The following is a 21,051-nucleotide window of genomic DNA, read 5'->3' as shown; positions in this document are numbered from 1 at the left end:
AGGGGCCACCAAACGAAATTAATGGGCAGCAGGTTTAAAACAAAAGGAAGTTCTTCACTCAGTGCACAGTCAACCTGTGGAACTCCTTGCCTGAGGAGGTTGTGAAGGCTAGGACTATAACAGGGTTTAAAAGAGAACTAGATAAATTCATAGAGGTTAAGTCTATGAATGGCAATTAGCAAGGATGGGTAAGGAATGGTGTCCCTAGCCTCTGTTTGTCAAAGGGTGGAGCTGGATGGCAGGAAAGAGATCACTTGATCATTACCTGTTAGGTTCTCTCCCTCTGGGGCACCTGGTATTGGCCTCTGTCGGCAGACAGGATACTTGGGCTGGATGGACCTTTGGTCTGACCCCGTATGGCCGTTCTTATATTATGATTAGGTATGCTGAACTCCAGCATAACAGGCCAGAGAATGGCACCCAGTAACTCCTGCATCAAGCCTGTAACTTTTTGTTGAGCTAGAGGATATCTCATAGAAAGATAGCTTTAGAAGAAGTTGCTTATGAAACACCTAATGCTGCCTGGTGTCGTCAGAGTCAGACAACCTCTTCTGTTGTTTAGCTGCCTCAGAAAAATGTTGCACAAGGATTTCCTTTCAAGTTTTGCCTGACTTGTTTTCAGCAATCCAGATGAACCGATGGACATCTATTGCTGTATGTGTAACCTTTAAATTGGTCTATAGTGTCTACAGAGTGTATAATTTAAACTAACCACAAAGCTTACATCTTCATTTTGACTGTTCTGTAGCAGAATAAAGCACTTGAAAGGAGAAGGAAAAAAACAACAAAAAAAACCTCTTCTCCCCTGCGCCCCCCCTCCCCCCTTATAGCTCATGCCCCCATTGAGAAATGCAAACCCTGTCAAAATTTAGGCCCCAGCAAAGATTCTTGGATGAGCCCAAGCTCAGCCCTGACATGTGCTCTCTGATAACAAGGTAGCTTAAACCCCACTATCTTATCTATGTATTTCTGAGGTACAGAGATCAAGTCCAAGGTCCCACAGGGAGTCTGGCTGAGCTGGGGTATGAACCGAGGTCTGAGCCCTAGTCCAGTGTTTTAACTACAAGATCAACTGTTTTAACAGAGCATAGGAATTGCCACCTGGAATAGAGTGGAGGTCCATCTTGTCCTGAACCCCATCGCTGGTCGTGGCCAGTACCAACTGCTTCAGAGGAAGAAGCAAGAGACACTGCAGCAGCCTGCTCATAGGGAAATTTCTTCCCAGTCAGTTATAGCCCTAGGTGTTGAACTATTGATTTCAGTAGGAGGTAGGTGCTTAAATACTTTTTGATGATCTGGGCCTTCGTGCTTGGTTTATGCCCTCAAATAGGAGTGTTTTTACCCCTTCTTTTATCCTGTCCAGTGTAATAAGATGGTGCCCCTAGCCATATACACACACAATCCTTTTCTAAATCTTCCTGTGTTCTTGCCCTGAACAATATATTGTGTCAGTGAGTTCCACAGGCTAGTTATACATTGTGTAAAAAGTATTTCCTTTATTATTGACATATGTTTTTCAATTTCATTGAACGCTTCTATTATGAGATGGCGAATGGCAGTGCCTGACTTACCTTCTTTATATCAGTCAATATTTTGCATATCCCTAACATGTTCCCTCAACTAAACAGTCCCAGTGTTTTCACTCTCCTCATACGGAAGTCTCTCCAGGCTTCTAATCATTCTCTTCACCTGTCTCTCTACCCCCTATGATTCTGCTATATCCTATAGGTGCTAGATCCTGCAGCTGGTTCCGAGTGTGTTACCTGAATAAGGTTCAGATACGAAAAAGCCGTGGGCTCTGTTCTCTAAGGACAGTTGCTCAGCAAGCAGCAGGAGGAGACAATTCAGCCAAAGCTGGCAACTGTCAGTCTTTGCACGGCTGCTCATAAGCATAAAATTAAGCGCACAAAAGCTACTACCCCTGAAGGAAACTAGCTAAGCCTTTGCCGAGAACCGAGGGCTTGATTCTGTGCCTTTTGAAGTTGATGGCAAAGCTCCCACTGACTACAAAGGTGCAGGATTAGGCACGATGCCTGGTTGTGTCCTGCTTGCATCCTTTTCCCTGGCCAGTGCAGTTGCTGTATTACTCCTAAGTGTGTATGATCTTAGTCTCAGGGCCAGAATTGTAAAGGTATTTAGGCGCCTAACGATGTAAGGTGCCTAGTGGGGTTTTCAAAAGCACCTGAATGTATACCTCCCATTGAAATCATCCCTTTAATAAACCTGGCCCACAGAGGCTCAGTTCAATATTAGGGGGGGATTCCCTGCTCTCAGGCCTCTTTCCCAGTATTGCCAATACCAATTGTTCCAAAATCACACCCTAAAAAATTTATGTGATTGGCTTTGAATATTATGAGATCTTATATATGCATGTATGGTTCTTTTGTAAAGGGAAATCATGCCTCACCCCTCTATTAGAATTATTTGAGGGAGTCCACATATGTGGACAAGGGTGATCCAGTCAATACTAGTGTACTTGGACTTTCAGAAAGTCTTTTACAAGGTCCCTCACCAAACGCTCTTAAGCAGCCATGGGATAAGAGGGAAGCTCCTCTCCTGGATCAGTAACTGGTTAAAGGACAGGAAAGAAAAGGTAGGAATAAATGGTCACTTTTTAGAATGGAGAGAGGTAAATAGCAGTGTCCCCAAGGGATCTGTACTGGGACCAGTGCTGTTCAAGATATTCATAAATAATCTGGAAAAAGGAGTGAACAGTGAGGAGGCAAAGTTTGCAGATGATACAAAATTACTCAAAATAGTTAAATCCAAAGCAGACTGCAAAGAGCTACAAAAGGATCTCACAAAACTGGGTGACTGGGCAAGAAAATGGGAGATGAAATTCAAAGTTGATAAATGCAAAGTAATGCACATTGGGAAACATAATCCCAACTATACGTATAAAATGATGGGGGTCTAAATTAGCTGTTACCACTCCAGGAAGAGATTTTGGAGTCATTGTGGATAGTTCTCTGAAAACATCCACTCAATTTGCAGTGCCAGTCAAAAAACCTAACAATGTTAGGAACCATTAGGAAAAGAATAGATCATATGACATTGAATATCATAATGCCACTATATAAATCCCTGGTACGGCCACACCTTGAATAGTGCATGCAGTTGTAATCACCCCATCTTAAAAAATATATTAGAAATGGGAAAGGTACAGAGAAGGGCTATAAAAATGATTAAAGGTATGAAACAGCTTCCATATGAGGAGAGATTAAAAAGACTGGGACTGTTCAGATGGGAAATGAGACGATGAGCGGGGATATGATAGAGCAGTGATTTTCAATCTTTTTTCATTTGTGAACCCCTAAAAATTTTTGAAGGGAGGCGTGGACCTCTTTGGAAATCTTAGATATAGTCTGCAGACCCTCAGGGCTCTGAGGACCACAGGTTGAAAACCACTGTTCTGTGGTAATGACAACCTTTCATGGATCCCTTAGATATAGTCTGCCGACCCGAAGGAGTCCGTGGACCATAGGTTGAAAACCACTGTGATAGAAGTCTATAAAATCATGAACGGTGTGTGTGACATACTAGGGTACAATCCAGACTAATGAGTAGCTGTGTCACCCCTGCCCTCTAACCTGGGATGCCCTTTACAATGCTTTGCTGCAGTATCTTCCAGTCTGGACTGCTCACAGACAACCTGCAGCATGCAAGTCACTCCCAGCTATGTCCGAGTAGTACGTGCTGCAGCCAGTCAGAACATGGCTCTTACCAGCCTTGGTTATACTGCAAAGTGACCTCAACACACTCCCAGTTTTAGATTTCCCCCCAGAAATGTATGTCCTATACTACCCAGCCCTCTCCTGGACAACAAAAGTTTATATAAAGTCCATTATTTCTTTAAAAGAAATAATATGCACACAACTTGTCACTCATAGAATATCAGGGTTGGAAGGGACCCTCAGGAGGTCATCTAGTCCAAGCCCCTGCTCAAAGCAGGATTAATCCCCAATTTTTACCCCAGATCCCTAAGTGGCCCCCTCAAGGATTGAGCTCGTAACCCTTGGTTTAACAGGCCAATGCTCAAACCACTGAGCTATCCCCCTATATACAAGAAAGAAGTAGTTTTTCAGCCCAGATAGGACTTAAACCCACAACCTCTGGTTAAGGAAGCCAATGCCTTATCCATTAGGCCAAATGGAGTTTCCCAAACACTTTAATTAAACACACTGCATTAGATAAAACAATAACACAAGTTTATTGACCAGAAGAGGATAGATTTTAAGTGAGTACAAGTAGTGAGGCATAAAAATCAGAAATGGTTACAAGAAAATAAAATTAAAATACTACTGGTACCTTATTTAACAATCTCAGATTCAAGCAAAATTTCTCTCCATATGCTTTCAGCAGTCTTACTGACCAAACATCTTAGGTCAGAACCTTTTTTTGCTTCTGGTGCTAATAATGCGATGGGCAGGGAGAGAAAGAGGGGATCCCTTGGCGCGTCTGTCCCTCCTTTTTATGGTGTCAGTCAGTGTTCCCTCTAATTTTTTTGCATCCATGTGTGGAATGAATTTTGTTATGTGAACCATATCGAGATAATGTGTAGATGTGCGCCACCAGTAGAAACCAAAAACCTAGCTATAATATATATTTTTTAAAAGTTACCGTAAGGATAATTACTCCAACCAGGACAGGTTAGGCATTTTAAACCTCACTACTCAAAGAATTAAATTTAAGTGTAAGAGAGAAATAAAAATTATGAAATGCATAGACCAGCCAAAAAACTAAAATAACACACTTTGAAAGAAGTAACAAGAAGTAACAACAACAATATAAGTATGTGTTGAGAGGTGAGTGTATGTGTCTGTGACAGAGACACGTGTTGCCCCTTTAAGTACGCTGACTGCACTTTAAGTACGCTGCCCTTTTAAGTTGATCAGCAAGTTCAGACAGCAGCAGCTGCCAGCAAGCTCCCTCCCTCCTGAGCCTGTCATGTCCTGCCCTGCTCTGTGGAGATGGGGTACAGGGGCAGGAGAAGAGGAACACCCTGACATCAGTGCCCCTTTCTCCCCCGCCCTCTGCACAGCAAGCAGGAGGCTCCTGGGAGCAGCTCACGGCAGTGTGGGGAGGGACACCTGAACTGCGTGGCACTTGATAGCCTGCTGGGCAGCCGTGCAGCTTACAAGGAACTTAGTTCAGTCCTCCTCTTGAAAAAACATTTCCAGCAGGTACTAGGAGACAAAAGATCTATGGAGAAAGATGTTCCCTGCTTTCCCTCACCTGTTTGAGCTTTCTTTATCTCCCCTTTCTGCTTGATGACTCTGTTTACTGCTTAAATGCAAATTAAGCAAAGCACACTTTCTTTTGTTTAGGACAGACCTGTTTGCCAACCTCAGTTTGGAACATGTGTTGATAACACCATGCAGGGGAATCTTATAACTTCAAATACAATCTGGCCATGCATATTTTACCAGGGCAAGGGCCAGCAAATTATGAGTTTTCAAATGATACCTCACAAGACGTACACTGTACAAAGATTATTACAATAGTGTGTGAGTACAGGGGTACCTCCTGTCACCGTATGGAGAAAGTTAATAAGGAAGTGTTATTTACCTTTTCACATAACTCAGGAATTAGGGGTCACCCAAGGAAATGTATAGTTTAAAACAAACAGAAGGCACTACCCCTTCACACAACCTGTGGAACTCCTTGCCAGGGGATGTTGTGAAGGCCAAAAGTATAACTGGGTTAGAAAAAAAAAAGAAGAACTGGATAAGTTCCTGGCGGATAGGTCCAGCAGTGGCTATGAGCCAGGATGGGCAGTGATGCAACCCCACGTGCTGGGTGTTGCTAAGCCTCTGACGGGCGGTGCTGGGAGTGGACGGCAGAGGATGGATCACGCTCCACAAATTGCCCTGTGCTGATCATTGCCTGGTCGCTGTCAGGGGCAGGCCACTGGGCTAGATGGACCATGGGTCTGACCCAGGATGGCCGTTGCTCTGTTCAGTGGCCACCTGGCTCAGGCTGGGGGTTTTGAGGCTGCTCCTCGGGGCAGTCGCCAGGGCTAGCCCCTGCCCGCGAGCCGCGCTCGCCCACGATCGCAGGACTCCTGGAGCTGGGGTTTCAGCAGGCGGCATCTTGCTGTCCCTCCGCCCAGCAGGGGGCGTGCGTGCCACCGGAACGAAGGCCTTCGCGGGAGGGAACCATAGAGCGGCCGACGCGCCCCAGCTCTATGGTTGAGTCCGCGGCGCAGGGTGATGAGGTCACTGCAAGCGGCAGGTTTGAAAGGGTGGGAGAGGAGGCGGCGCGCGCGGCAGACGCAGCCGGCTCCGGAGCGGGGGGAGGGAGGCTCTGGGGAGCTGCCCGCGGGAGCGGAGCGATGGGCGAGTATGCAAATTAGGCCTGTGGTCATTTGCATGTGGTGATTGACAGCAGTGCGAGGTCAGTGCAGCCCGCGCCGTCCCGCGGGGCTGAGTGGGAGCCGATGGGGTCCGGGGCCGAAAGAGGGCGGTGGAGGGAGGAGGGGCCGAAGTCGGGGGGGGCTGGGGCAGAGGGGCCGAAGTCGTTGGGGGCTGGGGCAGAGGAGTCGAAGTGGGGGAGGGTTGGGGCCGTTCGGAGGCTGGGGCAGAGGGGCCGAAGTGGGGGAGGGCTGGGGCGGTTCGGGGGCTGGGGCAGAGGGGCCGAAGTGGGGGAGGGCTGGGGGAGGGTGGGGGGGGCTGGGGCAGAGGGGCCGAAGTGGGGGAGGGCTGGGGCGGTTGGGGGGCTGGGGCAGAGGGGCCAAAGTGGGGGAGGGCTGGGGCGGTTGGGGGGCTGGGGCAGAGGGGCCAAAGTGGGGGAGGGCTGGGGCGGTTGGGGCAGAGGGGCCGAAGTCGGAAAGGGCTGGGGGAGGGCTGGGGCAGAGGGGCTGAAGTGGGGGAGGGCTGGGGGCGGTTGGGGGGGCTGGGGCAGAGGGGCTGAAGTGGGAGTGGCGGGGGGCTGTGTGGATGGGAAAAGGGGGGGGCTGAGACAAAGGGGACGAAAGAATGGTGGTTGGGGGTGGAGGGGCTGAACTGGAGGAGGGCAGAGGCGGTTGCGGGTGAAGATGGGGGGGAGGTTTAGGGGGCTGGATGGAGGGGCTTTGGGGGGCCAGGAAGTAGCTAAGGGAAGTTGGGGTTGTGGGGGTGGCTGAGGTTGGGGAAGCTTTGGGGTTGCTGGAGGAAGATGGGTTACAGCTGGTGGAGTGGGCTGGGGACCCCAACTTCTGTCCCTCCCTGCCACTTACCTCCTCTTTCGAGTGTCCCACTTTGCCACGCTCTGACCCAGCGGGGGGCACAGTGGGACAGCCGCTGCTTGGCTGACAGATTTTGAAGAGATTGGTAGTCGACTAGAGACCAAGCTGAGCCTGGCCTGCTCATTTTACTGGTGACTTAAGAAGGATTTGCAGGCAGGTTTATAGAGGAGAGATGACAATGTGCTCTCTACAGAGGTTCTTGACAAAGGCCTTGCTCCCCTTGAAATCAGGAGCAACGTTCTAGTCAGTTCAATAGGGGCAGGCCTTAAAAGCTCAGTGTTGTCTGAATGGACTGCGTTTACTCAGTGATGTGCCACCACTACTTTACCAAGGGGTTCTGACAAATTCTCTCCCTTAGCCTGGAATAAACTCCTTGACTAGGGGACTTTGCACCTGCAAAAGAGAGGCTGAGGAATCTATCCATTTACAGTATTTTCCTGTTTGAACACCAACACTTTCTTATCACAGTAACTGAGTGAAGAGAGGCCATGCCACCTGGTGAACACTTTGCCAAAAATGCGTAGACTTTACTCCTGGAAAATATGCAGAGTATATTGAGGACATGGCGAAGTGGGATCCTTGTGGGTGAAGACTGCTCTTGCTGTATCCTTCCATGGGAATTATTTTAAATATCTGACACTTGGTGCAATCTGGTTAATTTCAAAAGCAAAAAAATCTGCTCTTCAGAAGTTCTTTCTGTGAGCTGCAGGGATAAGTCACTTCTGGCAGGGATGATTTGCCAGGACCCAGAGGTTTGAGCTCCCTTGAAGCCAGGAGAAATCAGCCCAACTTACCTTTCATTGACGTGGCTGAAATGTCATTAGCAGCTCCTCTTGCACACCATTGAATTTATCTCTTTTTACAGTGTCAAAGATGGAAAAGTTGCAGTCCTATTTAACGTTGGATGAAGATGACTTCCTCTCTGACCTAAGCAGTGGGGACCTAGAGGTAAACTTCTGTGCATGAGGAGATGTATTTCATTATGGTCGCTGTGTGTGTGGCTTTCATTATAAATCTATTTTTAGTGGTTTAAACAGCCTCTTGACTGTTGAAGTAGCATCAGGCTGATGAGTATGCTTAAAAACTAGTGTCACCCCAGCTTGCCTTTGGCCATGTTGGTGTGACCTGGGTTTGCTTAGTGGTCTCGTGGTTCCTTGCTCCCAGGCCTGTGCTAATTCCAATAGACAGACTTCTCCTGGTCTAATGACAGTTAATGTTATCATAAAAATATTAATTGAAGTAAAACATCACAGGACTAATGAGGGTGTAGCCCACTCACTGTGACGCTCTGTCCCCCTTTGGTGTTGGCTCGGTCACATGTAGAGGTTGATGAGCCTGCTATAGCTTTGGCTAACAGAGTTGGGTCTTCTATCTCAGACACCAGAGGCTTTCAGAAACAGAGCTGGAAGGTTGAATCCCTGCTGCTGGCAACCCACCCAGAGTCATAGTGTTACATCTGTTTTAAAAATAAATCTTCTCATATCACCATGATGTTTGTCGAGTAGGAGACCATTATCCCCTGGCAAAGTTCTGTTTTGCTGATGTCTCATTTTTAATTGATAGTGAGAATATTAAGGTTCATTTTAACCAGCACAGCTCTGGAAAAGGAAAAATAGAGGATTTTTTTTTTTTAAATTATGACTTGAGACTATCACCAGGGTTATGTCCCTCTGCTTTGCCACCATGCATGTGTTCCAAATGGACCAGTTTTTTATTGTCTTGGCTTAGCGAGGTGCAAGTCTTTCAAAATGTATAAACCTTCCATACCAGGAGCTGCAGGCTGGTGTGGCCCTGGATGAAAATGAACCAGGAACACTGAACTGACTTGAGCTTTCAGACTCCACCTATCAACTCGGCTTGTTTTGTGTTTACTTGAATTTCTTTCCCTATTTTGCCTTTCCAGATGTTGCTATCATTGCTGCTGGGTAAGGTACATGAAAGCGAAGTAAGAGTGAGCACAGAGAAGGATGAGATCATGAGACTTGAGACAGAAATAGCACAATAGTAAGTCTCCTAATAAATCTTTTAACATTGCTAATTAATTAGCATCATGTTTAGCTTTGTTTTAATCATGACTACATTTCAGTAGTACTTACAGAGTGCACTATTAAGTCCGAAACCTGTGCATGTGGATTTAATATCAGTGCCATATCACAAGGTCTTTGGTTGGCAGGAAACTTTCTGTAAAGGAACATGAAAGGGCTTTTTACAGACAACTCAATGGTTGAATTTTGGTGCTGGCATGTTGTATAAAGCAGTTCTGCTGTATATAACTAATACAAATTGTAGTCACTAGAACAGTGACTGGGAAGAGAAATAATGCTTTTGTACTCTGATTTTGTAGTGTCACAGAAAGAGAGAACTGTCTGTCACTGGCAGCACAGATTGTGCATTTGCATCCAGTATTGGAAGAGGAATTCAAGACTCGAGAACAACTTCAAACTGTTGCAGCTGAACTGAAAAGGCTGAAAAAGGATATTGCTCAAGATACCAGGTATAGATCCTTCCAGTTAGAGCAGACGATGTTTGAGGAAAAAATATATGGCTTGCACTATACTTCTAATTATGATCTTGGGGTAATTAGCAGGGTGCTACCAGGGCCTCTTCAAAGAAACTGATTAAACAGGCACATGTACCACAACAGTACTGTTTATATTATTGATACAGAGACTGTACATGTGCTGTATGCTTAAGATTGTTCATTATGTGAAATCAAATAGTAGCATTTGAGCAGTTAGTTTCCTGGGAGTAATAGAGAATAATCAGAGGGGTGGGCTGGCTGGTGAACTGCCAGGAGCCCACGGGCTGCCTCTTTTGTGCCTGATTGAATCAAATTGTGGGATGGGGTTGAAGCTGCAGGTATGTGATGTGCTCTCTGCTCGGGTAGGGAGGTGACATTGCCAGGTGGACTCGGTGGGGCCTATTGCTTGTCCATCCTGCATTGGTTGTCCTCCAGCTGTCCCTTGATCCGGACTAGGAGACTGCTGAGAGGTTTGATTCCTTTGGCTAGGTGTGTCTTTCACTACCCACAGTATAAGCAAAGCAAGCCCACATGCGTTAGCATAAGCGAATGGCTGCCAATAATGCAGTGTCCCTTAAAAATCTTCCATTCACTAACAGTTTTAAAGCGTGTTGTGTGGCAGCAATCAGATTCACTTAGACCTCAGTGATTCTTTGTTGATTCATGTAGCAAAATACTACAGTGATGGGCACATTAGAAATGTCTGAGACAGAGCACTGATGTGCTATTCCACTTGCGGCAAAGGTAACAAGTGTTCATCTAAGACCAGGAAATCCCTCCCTTTTACTCTCCCTCAAATGCAGAGGGAGTCTGCCTGCTGGGTTGATTGCCATTTCAAACAAGGGAACTTGTACAGTGTATTTTGGAGGCAACATTTTTGGCTCCCTATATTACTTCTAAAAGATGCTGCATTTGATCCTTGTTTCCTAGTGTATCAGCTTTGCCCTGCTAACAAAGTGGCAGGAAAGCTGTCCCAAAGCGTCCGTCAAGGATTCCCCCCAGTGCAGGGGAATCTTCCAGTGACATAAAGCAGGTGCCAGCTGGCTGTACACAACCCACTTCTCTCCCACCCTCCCCCAACACGTGAAGGAGGTATGTCAGGGTCCAGAGATGTGGGCTGAGGGCGTGGCAGGTGGTGGAAGAACTAGGGCTGGAGCACAGGTTTCTCTGTTTGCACAGTGGTCCCTAAGAGATCACTACTGCCAGCGTGATTTGGAGCAGGCTCTAAGTTATGCTGGGGGCCATTTTGTATACCTGTGATTTGGGAGATGGAAAGATGGTTTAGAGCGACCTTCCCATCCTCTCTGCCCAGCTGTGCCAGCTCAGCTGGGGGTTCAACCCATTAGGTTAATACTACTTCGCTCTCTTGTTCAATCAGGTGTCAAAGGTAACCTGGAGAGTCTGTAACCTACTATCTTCTGAAAAGTGACTGTACAAATGGCACGTTCCCGTTGCTCACATCTGCTCCTTGCGTGTTTACAGAATTGTCTTTGCTCAGATGAGTGACAAAAATAAGTCTTAACTCCTCTTAGTTTTGCCAAGTCAGCACACGTAAGAGAGGGAGAGCTGGATTCTTCCATCTTATTCATCATCAGAATTGTTTACAAAGTTGCACTCAATTACTCCAGAGCAGCCCCATTGAATGCAGTGGGTGGCATAGGTGTCACCGATGGCCTAGTTTGGCCTATAGAACCTCTTTTACCAGACATGATGTTTGGGGTGGAAAGACCCCAACCACCCCTCCCCCCACAACCACCCAACCATGACTGTCAAAGCCCAGGCTGAGTATGTTGGGCTGACAGGAAAAAAAAAAATCTTTTAACTTATAACCTGAGTGCATTTGATCTGCTGTCCATTAGAAACAATACACACAGAGCCCCACAGTGCTATTTTTGCAGTCATATTTTAGAGTAAAATTGCACATTCAAATGGTCACGTCAATGATAGACATTCCTAGTGTGGTGTGTGGCACTCTGTGCTTTTAATGTATTCTGGTTATATACAAAACCCCCAGATGTCCAGCATGATGCTATTCACATGAAAATGTGATTGTACTTGTATTGTAAGCTCTGTGGGGCTGGGACTGCCTTTTTGGGGGGGGAGGGGTGTGTGTCCAATGAGTAGGTCTGACCCTGATCTTGACTGGCCTTGTAGGCACTACTGCAATATAAATAATCTGTTTGATACATATCTGCCCCCGCTGCCTTTAGTGTAGTATCTGAACACTTCTCTTTACTGTATTTATCCTCAAAATTTCCCTTTGAAGTGCTGTTATACCTATGCTATAGATGGAGGGAGGAAACTGAGGCACAGAGGTTAAGTGACTTGCCACAGGTCACACAGGGAGTTTGGCGAAATAGAGATTGAACATGGTACTTCTGAGTCCCAGGCGAGCACCCTAACCACTGGACCATTCTTCCTCTGAGTATGGAAGTCCTCTTAATTTTCCCTCGCTACTTTAACTATGCTACATCAGACTCTCAAGGGCGATGGCAAGCCTTCCTGGAGTGCATTAGAAAAACAGCTGTATGTGAAATGATCCCTTTAAAAGTTGCCTCCAACCCATGAAATTGCCTTCCAGATGAGTGAGACCTGCCCAGTCCTGCTTACCTCAGAACCCATTCCTAGGACAGGCCCATTAGTCAACTTCTCCCACAAGCACCTCCATGCTTTCTCCCATGCTGTCCCTTGCATACCCACCAGAAATTCTCAAGGTCCCTCTCTTATTCTCCTTCACATCCCTCTTAGAGATTCATGTCTGCTGTGATGTCTGCAGAATGTTGCCAGTTTGCCACATCGTGCTGTTACCATCTGAATGTAAGCCAGCATATTATTATTATTGTAACACCTAGGAGCCCCAGGCATGAACCAGGACTCCATTGTGCTCGGTGCTGTACAAACACAGCACAAAAAGGTTGTTGTCGCTTCACCACCACCACCTATTAGTTTCATCCATCTGATGCATCTCGTCATTAATCAGGAAGCTCTTCAACTCAGGAACTGTCATTTTCCTATTTGTTTGTACAGCCCCTAGCACGATGGGGCCCTGAGCCCTGACTGGAGACTCCAAGGATGCTACTGTAATGAAAATAACTTCTGAAATATCTCCCCTCACCTATAGGAGGCTCCTCCTGGGTAAGGGTGAGACGTACTGGCTCTGTGGCTGCATAGAGGACTTCAGGCTTTAGCTAGTTAATGTTTGTAAAGAGCTTTGAAGTGGGAAGTGCTATATAAGAGTTACGTGTTGTTGATATTCAGTGTATAGGGGCTGTCTTCCATCACATCTCACAAGCATTAAATTCACACAGAAAAAAATGGAAAAGAACATGAATGGAACTTTTGTGAGAGCTGTTAATCTTATTCTTGCTGCTGTTGTGGCATGAACTTTATGCTGCAGTATTGCAAATGGCCTATTGGGGGAGTTGCAGCTCCACCAATCCTATGATTTACCTTTACATTGAGACTTTTGCTCTAGAAAAACAGGCTAGATACTTTGGATTGGACACTTACAGGTATCAAGAATATCCACAGTTGTAATTATTGATAACAAATTTTCTGGAAGGGACATTAGACCACGTGCTTCAAGGGCTTGAGATAATCTCTTAACTATGACAGATCAGGATGAGATCTACATGTGGGGCAGATTATCCCACATCATCTACTGTGGGATTCTTAGACCTTCCTCTGATGAATCGGGACTGGCCACTATTGGAGACAGGATACTGAGCTAGAAGGATCCAGCCTGGCAATTCCTATGTTTTTGTTTTACTACTAGGATTTTTATAGTGTCTAATTGAAATACTAGGGTCAATGGAGACTTTAAACGCCAACTTAAGATCATTCTATTTCTGGTTACCTTTTTAGTGAGCAGGCAGATGCAGCCAAATTAGAACAGTTGATAGCTGAATCAGAAACCATGATAACCTCTCTCCATCAGAAACAGCGTATGGTTAAAAGCGAGAAAGTCCATCTGATTAAGGTACTGGAGACCACCCAAAATACCCTTTCCGAGGCACAGGCAGAAAGCCATGCAGGTAATTGACTTTGATCTTTGCTTGGATAAATTAAAGCAGATGTGCTGTCTTGAAGTCTAGGTATTTCTGAAACAGACACTGTCACCTTGAAACCTAGTCACTTTCAAAAAATGAGTTGAAAGTAGGTTCAAGCATGGTGCCCATCCCTGAGTCCCTCTGTCAGTTTCTGTGATTTCACAATACCATTTTCTTTTAAAAAAATTTCTCTCCTTTGTTGCTGGCTGAAGGACTCCCACAAGCAGACTCTTGGAGATTGCTGGTAACAACAGATAAAAGAATACTTAGAAGTGATTTTTTTTTTTAAATAACTTGAAGTGTCCCCTTACCATCTTAACTTCTGTGGATAATAATAAAGATGCACAGAGTTTGGATCCACATCAAAACTTCCCCAAAGATCTGAGGAGTTTGGGTGTGATTAATAATCTTCTATATTGAGCCTCTATAGAAGAATCCTGTATGGATCCTTTCCTGATAGAACTTGAGAGCGATTCCTCCAAGGATCTCAACGTACTTTGGAATAACAATAAAATGGTTTTAGGGTCTCCTTGAGATAGTAGACTTAGCCAGGTCCAGACTGGAAGGCCCAGTCAGGTTCTGCGTTTGGGTGTTAGACTTGATGGCAGACTACACTAGAACTGGCTGTTTGTGGCCATCGGAGAAAAATCCAAAGATCAAGCTATTTCTGGGAGGATAAGACACTGCATCCAATCTTATTATCAATTTAGGGCATGTTCATTTAGGGAGATACTTGCTATCAAAGCAGCTACCCTTGGTGTGCAGCCTCCTGTGACATCACTAGTGTGCTGCATGGGGTTCAGCTCACACCTTCATGAGTTACTATTTTGTAATCTCAGCAGGGGTGTGTGTGGAGCTCTTGCCATTCCTTGAGTGGCTGCGGCAGTTGTCCTTCAACCTCTTGCCAGAAAGGGTACCCAAGCCATGATGATTTCCAGCTCTGTGCACTCTCCCATATTGCCTCAGTGAACATTCCCCTACCCTAATTACTGTGATAGTTACCTCTACCAATTTGTCTGAATGAGGAAGAACCTAATGACTGACTTTCGTCTCCACAGCTGATCAGGAGCTGCTTCGCTTGCAGAAGGAATGTACTGAGCAAGCTAATGTGAAGTCTCTGGGGGATAATGAAGCTGACAGACAGCTGGATGCCTGCATCAGACAGCTGGGAGTGTTAAACCTCCTTGCTAGGAAAAAGTGAACTTCTGTCTCCAGCAGGGGATGTGTTAGTCAGTAGACCTGAAGTTCCAAATTCCACTTGGAGAAGATGTAGGCAAGTAGGAGGTGTGTGGCCACCAGTACACAGAGCCCCTGTTGTAGGAGGCATGGGAAGAGACACCACCTTGAGCATAGCTGTACTGGGTTAAGCAGCCTGACAGCTCCCCAGTTTGATTTCATTTTATTTCATTCACCTTTCAGCTGTCCACCAAGACATAGCGGCAAAATAATTTCATTGTTCTTCCCTAATCTCATCTTCTCTGGGTGCAGCTTGGGGGACATGAAGCAAAACCTGCTGTATGATGAATTCTGCTACTCTCTGTTTCATGTATGCAGGGTTTCATTTTCATAAATATTGAGACTAGTCCAATGTTTTGTCATTGGTGTCAGGGATGCAGAGACTAAAGGAAACCAATGATTTAAGACGGTCCCATTTCAGCCAAACTCTCTCCTGGCATCAGCCATTTCCATGTCAGTGCACCCTGGTTTGAGTTGGTGCTTCCCACCCAACAAAAGATTTCCCTTTCCAGCTAGTAGTCTAACTTCCCTGTTTAGATACGCCATATCCACTGCGCCGATGCACTTCAATTGCTGTCTCATTCCACTTCACATGGACCTATTACCGTTCTTTGGACTGGGTTGCCTTGAAGTTTCTCCATATTGAGAGTGGAATATCTCTAGGAAATCTGTGAAGATCATCGGGTGTATGTGACGCAGAACTGGAGACAGAAGCCATTTACTGATCTGGAAGCTGGCCAGCTCATGGGAGACTATGTACAAAATTGTGGCTAGCTGTAATTGTAATGCAGTGTGGCTAGATTTCTAGAATGCTCTGAACAGAGACATGTTTTTGCATAACTTCAAAATAAAGTCAACTTTCTTACATAAGCAGCTTCTTTTTAATTCAATCCCTTTGTTACCTGAAAGTGCTCAAAAGCCCTGCATGCCAATGACTTTTATCCTGTCATCAATAAGCAGCATAGGTGATGCTCAGTAAGGTGACTGATGCTGTGCACTGAGGATGCTATATAAAGGCAGCAGCATCCATTGGACCTCGGATCACTTCACGTAATTTTATACAGGGATCACAGCAGCCACCCTATGGAATGTGGTAGCAGTTTAACAGTAGCCAGGAACACTGTACAACAGGTTTATAGACAGGAAGTGAAATTACTATTTTTAGTGAAGCTACAAGGTAATCTTTAGGCAGGCACAATGTAATTGCTCACATTAAGAATTGGCCTGGCCTTATTCTTTGTATTATTGTAGAGCCTATAAGCCACAGACCTAGACTAGGAGCACAGTGTGCTAGGTGCTGTACAAACACAGAACAAAAAGATGGTCCTGCCCCAGGGAGCTTACATGGATTTTATGTCCCTGCTGTAGTAGAAACTGCCATGGGATCTGTAATGACCAGTTGTGGTCAGGACTGTGGTTCTCTCTCTCCTATAATACACAGTTCCAAGTCCCCCCTTCCCCAATAATATTCTTGAGTATTGACCCAACATTGTAACTCCAAGAAGAGGATACCACTCACTCCTTGAAATACATGGATTTTTCCCTAGCTATACAACTGCTAACCCAGCCGCAACCCTGCTTTAAGTATGAGACTTGATTAAATCACAGCCAGAGGTGGGATGGCTGCAGACCGTGCCTGTAAAGTAATCAACTGTCCCCTAAGCTGTGAGTGCAGCTGGACATAAATAGATGATGGACTGTTCAGAAATCATGCCAGAACCTCCACAATCATGAGATGCTAAATTCTGGGGGGGTTTCCCCTTCACCATCCAGATTTTGAGCCTTCCGAGTGCACTTTTTCACATTTTCAAACTTTTCTTTTAAATCTTGAGGGCTAGAAATGTACCTATTTTTGTTTCAAATGAAAGCTGAGATTCTCATCTAATCACTGGTCTCCAAGACCTGGGGCTTTTAAGTAACGCATCATATATCATGAGCCTTGTGATAAAGTTGTGAGAAATGGCATTATTGATATGTTAGCTGTAGGTATTGGAAATTATGCTGCAGTCTTCTATAATTTCATAAATAACATTGGGAATGTAGATAAGGTGGAATCAGTTATGGGTTTTTGATAAAAACCCAACTTGAACTAATCTCTGATATTAATAGGAGGGAAGAAACCTTGGTTTGCTTACTTAATGATGTGGGGAGATTGCACTGATCCTACTGTACTTAATGTGACTTCCATTCTCTTGTAAACCTGATTCTTTGAAGTGGCATATTTTACTTGTTGGGGATAGGGACGAGTGGGAAAGTAATAAAGTACAGAACGAGCTTTGGTTTTTGGTTTAATTGAAATGAATGACTGTGTCCTTTCCCCTGGTAGAGCAGCAGTGCCCACCTTAATGTGCTTTACAGTCCAGTTCCTGTCCTTCCCGGTACCTGCTTCCTGCCTGGTGCGCTCTTGGGTCCATCCAAACATCCTTAATGAGCCTGTTATCGGTAACCCCAGCAGAGTGGCCCAAACTGATTGAGCAATGGAGACTAAACTCTGCCTCCTTACAAGGTTCCCTCCAGGGCAGTGTTGAGGCCAAGGGAGGGGGTGAGCAGAGGGGGGAGACTTGCTGGGCTGCATTTATTATTTTATTTTTTTTGTGGTTAGAGGAGTCTAGTCCTGTTTGTTAAGCGTTTTGAAGGGGAAAAGTTCGGTATTCGTGCTAATTGTATTCAGTCTGCAGGTGCACCAATCCGGCTCATTTTATGAATGCAAAAATTTTTTTTTTTTTAAAATGAAGGATAAGTGTGTGTATACTCTGTGAACTTTCTCATCCTTACTGCTGCTAGAGCATTAATTTTAGTCTGCACTACTACAAACGGCCTCTTTGGGAGCACTGCAGCTCCACTGAAATCCAGCGTTTAAACACCGTCTTTTTTTCAGTCCACATCTTTAAACTTTCTTTCTGTATAGTGGTAGCACTTTGTTTGCCTGGACATCTACCATTTAGTTTCTTAGCTCAGTATGTTTCCCTCTTAAAAGAGGTTTGGAAGCCCAGGAGCCTGAGCATATTCTGACTTGCAATCCTTGCAGAGTTCTGCTTACATGTTAAGAAGCTAACCCTATATTCTTTGCACCAACAAAACATCCACTGACTTCGGTGGAAGATTTGCCTCCTTAAGGACTGCAGGATTTGGCTAATTGACCACCCCAGAGCTTTATTTCATCCAGGGATCTCAAAGTCCTTTATAAAGATGAATCTTCTTAGCACCCATCTGAGGGATTACACTGGAAAGAATTAGGGGTTGTACTTTGCTAAACTCTGCCACAGCTCTAAGCTCCATTCACTTGGGTTCCCAAAAGGCCATGCAAGGGTTAATACATTGATGTTTAAAAGGGCACCAAGAACTTTCGATGGAAAGTGCTTTATTATTTGTATTGCTGTAGCTCCTAGGAGCCCTAGTCATGGAGCAAGAGCCCCCTGAGCTGACTGCTGTACGTACACAGACACAAAGACAGGTCCTGCCCCAAGAGCTTACGTTCAAGTAAGTGGAGTCTTACCTCCTTGTTGCACTGATGCAGCTTTTGAAATAATGGCATCAGTTGGTGTCACTGGGGGACAAGAATCAGACTTTGAATGTCATGATTCTGCAGATCTGGCTAAATAACAGCAGCACATTGGAACTGCTTTGAAAGAGAACGAGTTAGGGCAGGACACCTGTCAGGTAGTGATCCTTTGCCTCCCACAATGCATTGTGCACCAGCCATGCTAACCCAAGGGGCAGCAGTTAACTAACATCAAGGTGCAGTGATTGACTGTGGTGTGTGTGTGCAAATGGGTGAATTTGGTGTCAGGATAGTGGTGCTGTGAAGCTGAAGGTGGAACCAGCTCGCGGGGGCTGTGTGGTTGGCCGACCCTCAGCTTGGGCTCGAGCCGTAGTATCTTTGAGTCTCTTGCCCCTAAGTCCCTTATAGGAACTCCCAGTCATGGGCAATCATGCTGTTCCCAGCGGGAGGTCAGCTCGCTCCAGGGGTCTTTTTAGAGCCTGAATTACAGTCCCCTTGTCTCTAGCCCCGGCAGCACCTTCCAGGACCCACCATAGACCAATGGCTGGAAGCAGTCCTCCATGGCCTTCGCTTATACCAAGCTTATAGTGTGTGTGCCTGAAGTGAGGGGTATGAAGGAAAAGGTTAGCAACTGCCTCAGGCTGAGCTCTTGTTACTGGAGCTCGCTCACAGGCCCTGGCAGTTTTCCTGATCCTAGAAATACTTTCCCCCTCTGTGGCCAGTTTCATCCTTTCAAACTCCACTTCTCCAGGTGGCGTATGTTCTGCAGGCGTGCCTAATTGGGAATGCTTGTTAGCCTTTCCACCAGAGGGATGGGGGCATGTCCCATCACAATCTGTCAGGATTCTGATTTTCAGCACTCAGGCATTTGCTTCATTGAGTGAAATGAGATGGGCTCTGCCTGTTCCAGCTCATCCATTCTTGACTGTTCTTGGTACAGCCTCAGGGCGCTGTTTATACCAGGCACTTGTTACCATGCACGTTACACTCCTAGCAACCTCACAGTGACATGACAGACACACCCTTGCCCACACAATCCCTGGCAGGCATACACGTCCAGGACAAGAGCCCTGGTGGGTCACATGTCTGGGGCAGTGAATCACACATCCTTGCATCTTTAAGTGTGTAGGAGTCGGGTAGGCCAGTTTTTGTTTTCAAATATTTCAGGTGCTGGATGAACAGCCCTGGAGATGGAAACCCCAGAACAGGTAGAGCAGGGGCTCTAGTAGGGCAAACTTCCCAACGTTGCTCAGCCAACAGGTCTCTGTCCTGACCAGAAGAGTGCAGGGGTACTGCCTGGTAAACAAGGGGTTAACGCCAGCTCTGCTGCACCAGCGATCAGGGGAAGGCTACCGAGGTGTCTGCTTAGAAGACAGAGGGCAAGAGAGTACCTTTAGGTGAGGGAGGAGTGAGCTGAGTCCCAAGCTGGGGAGCTTGTTTTGTACTAACTTATTCTTACCTGAGAAGGCTGGGGAAATCTGGAGAGTTTATGCAAATGGTGTAATGCCCTAACTGGCATATTTTAATATGTGATTCCTTATTTACATAAACGACAAGCATCCTGATTCCATGGCTGAAGCCTTATAGTGCGATCTTCCTGCTGCATGACCAACCGTCCACCCGCTGCTTGCCTGATCCATCCTTCCAGTGTGCAGCCACTCCTTTGGTGGATGGATCCTTTCTGCCGCTTCCTCAGACCTAATAAAAAAATTTGAGCAGATCACACAGGCACAGAGCAGCCCACTAAGGACAGGGGATCCTTTGTGTGCCCAGGGTTTTCGTGCTGTGTCCCCAATGTCGCATGGTGGTGAGTGGCACCTGAGGCAAAGATACCACTAGTGATGATCATTTAAAATAATCTTCCCTCCCTGCACACCAGAAGGGCTGGGGAAGATTCCCATCTCCTGGGAAACTTATAGACCCCTTTCCAAGGAAGAAAGAGCTGTGCCTCCAGGGCTTAGTGAAGCCTTGGCTTTTCTGCTAAGATTATTGTCCAGTGGGGAAGTCATTCAAAGTCAGATGTGGTAACTACTAGGCTATCCTCCACCTTCTGATTTCACATATGTTACCAAACAGGCTTCAGATGGAAATAGCTTCCAGCCACTACCAGTCTGGTCTGGATGTACACCCGTGCCCTTGCAGTGAAATGCTCTGTATTCCATTCCTAGTCTCCTGAACTATCTAGTCCCCACTGGGGAATGGTTTAACAGTAAATTGTAGGAGGAGGCATCTAACTTCCACCAGATATGGTTTGCTGCAGTATGTGTTCCGTTCTGGCTTCCCCACTTTTCAGGATGCCTGGATGTTTCACTAGGGAGAGAGAGAGCCTGAAGGCATGTTGGAAGGTGGCATTTCCTGGGAGCTTGCTCTGTGGCACAGGAGTACCTATGCCGGGTCTTCAAGTGTCCTGTGGAGACATTAGCACCATTGACCTTTCTGGGAATCACACATCTAAAACTGGCCACAACTCTTGGAAAATGGGTAGTCACCATCAGTAATGTAATCTTGCTCCATATGT

The 21,051-nt window shown here is 46.0% G+C and overlaps 1 protein-coding gene across 1 annotated transcript; it reads left to right on the top strand.

The window, feature by feature from the left end:
* The first annotated feature begins 1,085 nt into the window (after window positions 1–1,085).
* LOC102940701 lies at window positions 1,086–16,145 on the top strand. Its single transcript, XM_037912936.2, has 6 exons — window positions 1,086–1,268; window positions 8,091–8,173; window positions 9,129–9,229; window positions 9,570–9,719; window positions 13,611–13,780; window positions 14,854–16,145. Exons 2-6 carry the CDS (start codon window positions 8,099–8,101, stop codon window positions 14,994–14,996), a joined length of 639 nt encoding a protein of 212 aa, XP_037768864.1. The 5' UTR covers window positions 1,086–1,268; window positions 8,091–8,098; the 3' UTR covers window positions 14,997–16,145.
* The last annotated feature ends 4,906 nt before the right edge of the window (window positions 16,146–21,051 follow it).

The sequence above is a fragment of the Chelonia mydas genome, chromosome 11 (genome assembly GCF_015237465.2).
Source record: "Chelonia mydas isolate rCheMyd1 chromosome 11, rCheMyd1.pri.v2, whole genome shotgun sequence".
Lineage (NCBI taxonomy): Eukaryota > Metazoa > Chordata > Testudines > Cheloniidae > Chelonia > Chelonia mydas.
The sequence above is the reverse complement of the archived record's forward strand: the minus strand, read 5'-3'. Positions and strand labels throughout refer to the sequence as shown.